Raw genomic sequence first — 9,058 nt, forward strand, 5'->3', positions numbered from 1 at the left:
CCTTCCCTTCCCTTCCCTTCCCTTCCTTCCCTTCCCTTCCCTTCCTTCCCTTCCCTTCCATTTCCTTCCCTCCCCTCCCTTCCTTTTCTTTTTTCTTTTTCTCTCTCCCTCTTTCTCCCTCTTCCCCCTAGGGGAAATCTGATTGTAGGAATAATCATTTCCTTGATTTTCTGCCATGGATCTCTAGACATAGTTTGTTTTGCCTGTTTTTGAATTTCATGCAGTATGTACCTTTCTGTGTCCCACTTCTTTCTTTTATGTTTGTTTATGAGATTGGCCACGTTGCTACATGTAGCTGTCCACTCACTGCTGGTGAGTATTCTGAGCCTCCACATTTGGGGGCTGTTGGGTAGCTTCCAGTTGGGGTTCTAACCAGCGGCACTGCCATGAACCGTCTCTCATACCTTTCCTGCTGCATCTGTGCATGACCGTGTCTAGGGCCCGCAAGCAGGAGGGGACGTGCAGGTTGTGGGGTAGGCACATACTCTGCTCTACTAAGTGATCCCGAAGTTCCCCACTGTGGTGGCCTGGTTCATCCACCCCCCGCCCCCCCGCCCCCCCGCCCCCCACAGTAGTGTGTCAGCAACCTCATTACCCGGCGTCCTCGGCAATGCTGGTGATGGGGTGGGCAGGAGTGAGCAGTCCTAATGGACAGTGTGAGGAGCATGGGGTCCCTGGGGAGAGGACCTCAGTGAGGTGCTGGGGAGCTGTCCCAAGAAGGCATTTCTTCTGCTGGCTCGTGAAGACCCAGGCCTGCAAGCTGCTTCCTCTCAGAAAGTCACGATCCCAGGCCCAGAACACCTGGCCTCCCTCTACCCAGGAGCCAAGCCTGTGGGAGAAAGGAAAACTCTAGTTCTGGCTCAGGCATCCCCCAGCAGGAATGAGCCATCATCCCTTTCCAGTGCCTCATCAGTTTCTACACCTTCAGGGTGCCCTCAGAAGGGTTTCATGAAGGAGACTGGACCGGGCACCGGGGTCTACAGGTGGGCTGTAGTGGACTCAGGATTGGGCACACAGGGGCATCATCAAAGCCAAGCCAGAGCCCAGGAGGCATTGTCGTGGGCCAGATACTGGGTGCTGTCGCAGGCTCAGGGATAGGCACAAGGAGAATCATTCCAGGGAGGGGCCTGGTGGCAGGATCCCACAGTGACGCTGGCGGGCCCTCGCCATGACCACACTGTCTCCCTCTCGGGATCCTGCTTCTGCCCCAGCTGGGTGAGCCCCCGACCCTGGGGCAATGGCCCAATCCCCGCTACCGTGAATAAACAAACCATGAGTTCTAGAATTCTCACACAGGGGAGACGCCCTGCCCCACCCCACCCCCACGTCCCTTTATGAGGACCAGGGCAGGCTGGGCACCTGCTAGCCATGGCGTGTGGGCCAGGAGATCTTCAGAGCCTCACATCTCCATTTTCCTCTGCCAGAGTTGGGACCCCACTGTATTTTGAAGGTAGGGCCTTAGGGACATGGGAGAGAGGCAGGAGGGGGCTGTTGGCCTGGGTGCTGTCCTCATGCCTAGGTTTCTCTGTATCCTGAGGGGCACATTGTCACCAGCATGGTGTGCCAGCCTAGGGACCCAGCCGGTGTCATAGCCGTTCTAGTTTGTAGGGTGGCCATGACCATGAGAGAAGAGCCTTGTTAGAAACTGGGAAACAGGGGTGCCTGGGTGGCTCAGTCGGTTAAGCATCTGCCTTCGCCTTGGGTCATGATCCCAGGGTTCTGGCATCAAGTCCTGCATCGGGCTCCCTGCTCAGCGGGGAGGCTGCTTCTCCTTCTCCCTCTGCCCCTGCTCCCCCTGCTTGGGCTCTCTCTCTCACAAATAAATAAATAAAATCTTAAAACAAAAAAAAAGAAATTGGGGAACAAGCTAACAACCATGGACCAGATGAGCTTGTTTGGGAAGTGCAATCTAGGAGGACCAGGACTTGGGATGACAACGTGAGGCGTGAGTGACCGCTTAACGCTACCAACTTAAGGTCTCAACCCCCCTGTGAGCTGGGCTTTATGGTGTCCCCATTTCACGAGAGGAAACCAAGGCCCAGGGGACTTAAGTGACTTGTGGAGCCAGGATTCAACACCAGTTTTTAGTTGACTCTCCGGGGTGAAACATTTGGGCCGCCGTGTGACAGAAGTCCTCTTGGCTCCCTGCTCTAAGCAACCATGTGTGATCTGCTGGTGGCGGCCCTGGCTCAGGTCACCCGCCCGCTGACCGTTCTTCCACTTGGCAGGACACATGCTCGCATGGCATCTGTGAGTAGGGACATGTCCCCCAACTCAGGGACCTCGCCTTTCTTTTTCCCCTCACTGCGCGACTCTCCTTCTCAGACCAGTGCCTTGTAGAGCGAGTGAGCGAGTGAGCGAGTGTTCTCCCACTCCCACTCTAGGCTGCCCCTAGACATCGGGGACATTTTAGGATGGTGAGGATGGGCACTGCTCCACAGAGCTGACTGAGGTGCCTACGATAATGTGGGAGTGGGGGTGGCAGGCTGTGACCTTACAGAGACAGAGGTCATTGAGCCACAATAGGTCTTCCTGTCACCACAGGTGAGTGTGGGCCGCGACATCAAGGTGCGGCTTGTAAGTGGGTGTGCTGTGACTTCCGGACTCCAAGAAGGGGTAGAGGTCGTCTGCAGTGGAGTCCGTTTGAGCCCCCGAGTGTCCCCTCTGTGTGGGATGGTGAGGCTGGGCCTCTGGCGAGGTTGATCTGTAACACCTCATGCCCCCAACCAACCCATCATGGCTCCCCCCAGATGTGGGGGGCGGGGTGCTGGCATCTCCAGGCTGAATCCTGCCATTCCTGCGTGAGGTTTCGAGGAAGGAGGTTGGAGTTGGTGTTGTTTTGGATGTGAGTTCTGGGGAGGGCAGTTCTCTGAGCCTGGGGAACCCATGAAGGGTGTGGAGCGCAGAGGCGAAGCCCACGCCTGCCCCCCAGGACTGTCACGTTTTAGGTGCTGAAGGTCATTCTAGGGAGCCCTGGTTCTGCAGGGCCCACAGCTTTGTGAGAAAGGAAAGGGCAAGCCTCTGGAACTCCTCTTCCCTCCCAGAATGGGACAGTGTCCATGGGGCAGGCTGTAATCTGAAACAACAAGGTAGCCATGACCCCACCACAGCACATGAGAGGAGCTGGAAATGTGACTCCCACTGGGGGGAGGTGGAACATAGGACGGCAAGCCATCGGACAGGGACACGAACAAGAAGGGAGCAGGGAGAGAACAAGGCAAGACAAAAGTCCATGGAGATGTGGGGGCTCGTGAGGGTGCCCGTGGACCCCTGTGGAAGGCCCTGGTTGAGGGTAAAGGTGTCCAGCCACGGAAGTCTGTGGCAAGGGAGCCGGCCATCTACATGTCATTGTACCAGGAGCCCTGGGACATGGTAGAAATGGTTTGGGGGGAATTTCCATGAGGCAGGGCCCACTAGGTGCTTCTGCTAATGTATATGGACCACCATAGATTATTAGCCTTGTTCTGTTTATTAATGAACCCCTCCACCAGCATTATGGACCCTCCCTAAGCAAGGACAAGCCTTGGTTACTGCTGCTGAGTCCCTGATGCTCTGCTTGGCATGCACACGGAGGGAAACAGACTTTCTGGAACCACGCCAGCTTCCGACGGGTGTAAACACATGTCTAGCTTTGCCTCTGTGAGGATCCATGACTGTGTGTTAACAGCTTGTTGGCCAGCCCAAACTTGACAGAAGGCCATATACATAAAAAAACCTTTTTATTTGTCTTTCATCTTGGTCTCCAACCTTTGCTGTAGAATTTCTCCCTTTCCTGTCCTCAACAATGTTCAGTTAATAAATACCAGTCCAAGATAGGCCAGTTCAAAGCCTCAGTCTCAAAACCAGTTCCGTGTAGCTCCTCCTGCTCCCACTCCTGTTGTTGGGGACAGGGAGGAACAAGGAGGGGACCGACAAGCATCTCTACTCACTTCCTCATATGGTCACGGAGAGCACACCCTGGGGGGGGCTGTGAAGGCGGGTGCTAGAGTTGGACAACGCCACATCCCTGCACAGCTACAAGCCATCCTGCTCACTTGTGCCCCATCACCTACCCCCTGACCGGCAACTCACTCCTGGGATGAGTCTCCTCCTTTGCTACTCTAACCATCTGCCTGTGTAAACGAGCACACAGAGATAAACCCTGGGGTGGTGGTTCCTAACAAGCCCTGGAGGGGCCGGCCGGTCCCCCTTGTTTGGCGGATTGCTCTATCAGGTGGGGCACTTGCTGCCTCTGGGCCTTTGGTTGTCATTTTTAGGGCTGTATGAAACGCCCTCGCCCACCTGTGCAATGGCTGGAATGTGGCCCTCTCTGCCTCGATGGTCTGCTGTGTACGGCGCTGGGAGGGCCGCTTGAGAACCTGCTCGGGGCTGGCACAGTCCCCTTTCTACCTTTTTCCTTAGAACCTTGGTTGCGGACCTGCGGTCACACCAACATCGCCTGCAAGATGGTGAAGGGGAAGCTGGTGGAGGTAGGCAAGTGGCCATGGCAGGTGAGCATCCTGTTTCTGGGCACGTACATCTGTAGCGCCTCCCTCATCCACCATCAGTGGGTCCTCACGGCTGCGCACTGCCTGCAGAGGTCAGTCAGGGCACCCAGCCAGTCCAGGGGCTTTGCTTTCTGGCCTGGGGGCCCCCTCGGTAAATCTGGGGATCTGGGACTAGGGGCCTGGCTGGGTTACCCTGTGCTCAGTCTGTGTCTCTCCAACCACTTATGGCCTCACTGCTGGCAACCTGCCTCCTACCCGTGGCCTTGCAGATCCAAGGACCCCAAAATGTACTCCGTGAGGGTGGGAGTCCAGAGCCTCCCAGACAACGGCACCCAGCTCCTGCTCACCCGCATCGTGATTCACGAGGATTTCCACAACCTCATATCCCAGGACATTGCTCTCCTGAAGCTCAGGGACCCCATCTCCTGGTCCCCGCTCATCCAGCCTGTGTGCCTACCCAGTAACAGATTCAAGCCATCGGTCGGAACCATGTGCTGGGTGATCGGGTGGGGACATAAAAGCACTGGAGGTGAGTGAAGGCAGGCAGAGGTCCCAAGACGCTGGCCTCTTCAGAACACAACTTCAGCATGGGGTCATTGGTTTATTCCCACCTTTTTTTAAAAATTAATTAATTAATTAATCTACTTGAGAGAGAGAGTGAGCAGGGGCTGGGGAGGGGGGAGAGAGACAAAGGGAGAGCGAGAATCCCAAGCAAGCTCCATGCCCAGCCCGGAGCCCAACATGGGGCTTGATCCCACGACCCTCGAGATCATGACCTGAGCCAAAATCGGGAGTCAGACGCCCAACCGACGGAGCCACCCAGGTGCCTCTTATTTGTTCATTCCTTGATTCACTTGTTCGCTCCATCAACAAACATTCCTGAGGGCTCACACATGCTGCACACTATCCTGACCTCTGTTGCTAGGAAGATACACACAGTGCTCTCGTGTAAAAGATGCACATGGCTTCCATGAACCTCCGTTGCCAAAGTGAAGTTAAATCTAGTGCCAAGCTCTCACCTTGCAGCATGGCAGGCAATCAATCTTTGGCTATTAATGGGGTTCTCTGTCTGCAAGTGGCACATGGGCCACGGTCTCAGGAAGCAGTAAGGCACTGGGCTGCAATCATGCATACTTGTTAGCTCCAGGCACCAATAATTCCTGAAGATCTGGCCTCTGTGGGTGCCACCCTCGAGTCCTAGAATCTAGGAGTGTTTGTGGGATCCTGCCTTCCAGGGGGTGGCACACTTAGGGCTCTGGGGTCTTGACATCTTGCCAGGTAGCCATGGGGCAGTGAGTGCTCAGCCCCCACCCTCATGAAACCTGAATTATTGAAGGAGTCTCTCCTTGTCCTCATTCAGTGCCTAGCTGTTGCTCAGGGGGATACTCTTGCTTCAGTCTTTTGAATGAGCTTAGGTTTTTTTTTTTTTTTTTCCAAAAGTCAGGCTGTGGGGATGGGGTCTTTACAAATTACCATCCCAGGAAATGGCCCTGCCTCCCACCCTAGTAAATCTGGACAACTTCAAGATGGAGGCATGCCAAATGATTGAAGGGATGATGAGGCAGGATCTCTCTCTCTCTCTCTGTCTCTTCAGTAACCCCAAAGACTCCATACAGTCTTCAGGAGGTGGCTGTCAAGATCATAAACAGTGAAACCTGCCATCAGAAGTACCAGTTCCTCTTCTTGAAGGACCAGAAGGAGTTCATTGGGGAAGACATGCTGTGCGTCAGCTCAGAATGGGGCATGGACTCTTGTCAGGTGCGGGGTGTGTGGCCCAGGGCAGGGAGAGGGCTTTCAGGGGACATGTCTTCCTTTTCACAGGGCACTGTGTGACCTTATGAAAATCTCCTTTCCTTGGCCTTCAGTTTCCAAGTCTGTAAAATAGGGCAGAAAATATTCTTTGCACTTGTCCACAATAATGGTAATAATGGCAATGCATCTTAGGTCTTTTTTTTTTAAATTTTTTAAAAAAGATTTTATTTATTTATTTTTGAGAGAGAGCGCGAGTATGTGCATGCACAGGGGGTGGGGGAGGGGCAGAGGGAGAGACTCTCAAGCAGACTCCCTGCTGGGCATGGAGCCCAACGCAGGGCTCCATCCCATGACCCTGAGATCATGACCTGAGCCAAAATCAAAAGTCAGACGCTCAACAGATCTAGCTACCCAGGTACCCCAGTGTTCAGTTTTCTCATATCACAAACTGCTAGATAGTCTCACACACATCTCCCTATTTACACGTTCCAGAATTTCTCGACAGGATGTGTCTTGCAAGGAACTGGTGGGTCACAGGCTGTGCATACCTTCATCTTTAATAGTTACTGCCAAATTGTTTTCCGAAGTTCTGTGTGAATCCATATTCTTAGAGCAGTGTTTGAGAATTCTGTTCCAAATTGTTGCCAACATTTTTGGTACTGGCAGACTATAAAGTGTTTTCCATTCTGTTAGATGAGAAACAGAGCAATAGTATGGCATTGTGGTTACTGTGTTCATGTCCCCAGTTACTGAGCAGTTATGCATCTTTTCACATGCTCGTTCTCCATTCGTGATTCTTCTTCTGTGAATCACTTTTTCAGATATTTTGCACATTTTCTATTGTTTGCCTTTTTCTTTTTATTATATTTTTATATTTTGGATATTGGCTCTGTGTTCGTTGTATATATTGCAAATATCTTGTCCCAGCTTTTCATTATGTTTACGCTGTCCTTTGCTGAACAGCAGTTTAGGTTTTATTGCCGTCAAATGTAGATCCGTGTTTTCCTTTCTGGTTTACGCTTTTTGTGTCTTAGTTAAGAAATCCTTCCTTTTCCTGAGGTCATAAAGACGTTTTCCTGTACTTTTTTTCTTAAAAGTTTGGAAATTTTGTTTTCCACATTTAGGTCTGAAGTCCACATGCGTTCATTTTGTGAATGGTGTAAGATAGAGAGAGGACTATTTTTATTTACTTCCTCATGTGGACTTTCATTTGTCCCAATGGCATCCATTGCAAAAACCGTTTCCTAGATGTAAAATATGACATCATATACATAAAATGTGGAGGTGGTGGGGGTATAAAACTGTAGTGTTTAGAATATGTTCAAACTTAAGTGATGTTAACTTAAAATAGATTGTTATATATATATAGGATTTTTTTTTAAAGGTTTTATTTATTTGACAGGGAGACACAGCAAGGCAGGGAACACAAGCAGGGGGAGTGGGAGAGGGAGAAGCAGGCTTCCCACAGAGCAGGGAGCCCGATGCGGGGCTCGATCCCAGGACCCTGGGATCATGACCTGAGCCGAAGGCAGACACTTAACGACTGAGCCATCCAGGCGCCCCTATATATATAGGATGTTATGAACCTCAGTGGTAACCACAAGTCAAAAGCCTATAATAGGTACCCCACACACACACACAGAAAGGAATCCAAGCAAAACACTAAATAAAGTCATCAAATTGCAAGAGAAAAGAACAAGAGAGGAAGACAGGAACAGAGAAGAACTATAAAAACAACCAGATAACAATTGACAAAATGGCAGTAAATATATAACTATCAGTAATTACTTTAAATGTAAATGGACTAAATGCTCCAATTGACTGAATGGATAAAAAAAAGCAAGACCCATTTATATGCTACCTGTAAGAGACTCACTTCAGAACTAAAGATACATACAAACTGAAAGCGAAGGGATGGAAAAAGATATTCCATGCAAATTGAAGCAAAAAGAAAAAAAAAGCTGGCGTAGCAATACGTATATTAGACAAAAGAGATTAAAAAAAACCTTAATGTAATAAAGAAGGGCATTACATAATGATAAAGGGATCAATCTAACAAGAAGATATAACAATTGTAAATATCTATGCACCCGATGTAGGAGCACCTAATTATGTAAAGCAAATATTAACAGACATGAAAGGAGAAATTTATGGTGATACAATAATATTAGGGTACTTTAGCACACCACTTACTCAATGAATAGATTTTCCAGACAGAAAATCAGTAAGGAAACAGTGCCTTTGAACAACCCACTAGATCAGATATGCTGAATGTTTTGTATATACATATATTATATATATGTGTGTATATATATATACACACACACACAACATTCCATCCAAAAAACAGTAGAATACACATTCTTTTCAAGTGCACAAGTGCACATGGAACATTCTCCAGGATAGATTCCATGTTAGGCCACAAAAACAAGTTTCAGTGAATTTAAGAAGATTGAAATCCTATCAAGCATCTTTTCTGACCACAACAGTATGAAACTAGAAATCAGTTACAAGAAAAAAACCTGGAAAAAATAGAAATGTAGAGGCTAAACAACACACTCCCAAATAAGCAATGGGTCAATGAAGAAATCAAAGAGGAATTTAAAAAATACCTTGAGACAGGGGGCGGAGCAAGATGGCGGAGGAGTAGGGGACCTGGATTTCGTCTCCTCTCAGGAATTCAGCTGGATAGGGATCAAACCATTCCGAACACCTACAAACTCAACAGGAGATCGAAGAAAAGAAGAGCAACAACTCTCCGAACAGAAAAGCGACCACTTTCTGGAAGGTAGGACGTGTGGAGAAGTGAATCCGAGGCG

At 50.0% G+C, this 9,058-nt stretch overlaps 1 protein-coding gene across 1 annotated transcript; it reads left to right on the plus strand.

Annotated features, from left to right (window-relative positions):
* Positions 1-4,401: 4,401 nt before the first annotated feature.
* On the plus strand, positions 4,402-6,245 carry LOC102726294 (serine protease 46-like; the record flags this gene model as incomplete). Its single annotated transcript, XM_081811486.1, has 3 exons — positions 4,402-4,579; positions 4,757-4,947; positions 6,082-6,245. Coding segments are annotated over 3 exons (533 nt in total), but the record flags the coding sequence as incomplete, so codon positions are not given.
* Between the last annotated feature and the right edge of the window lie 2,813 nt (positions 6,246-9,058).

Source organism: Leptonychotes weddellii, unplaced genomic scaffold (genome assembly GCF_054177405.1).
Source record: "Leptonychotes weddellii isolate Sample4059 unplaced genomic scaffold, ASM5417740v2 HiC_scaffold_7967, whole genome shotgun sequence".
NCBI lineage: Eukaryota > Metazoa > Chordata > Mammalia > Carnivora > Phocidae > Leptonychotes > Leptonychotes weddellii.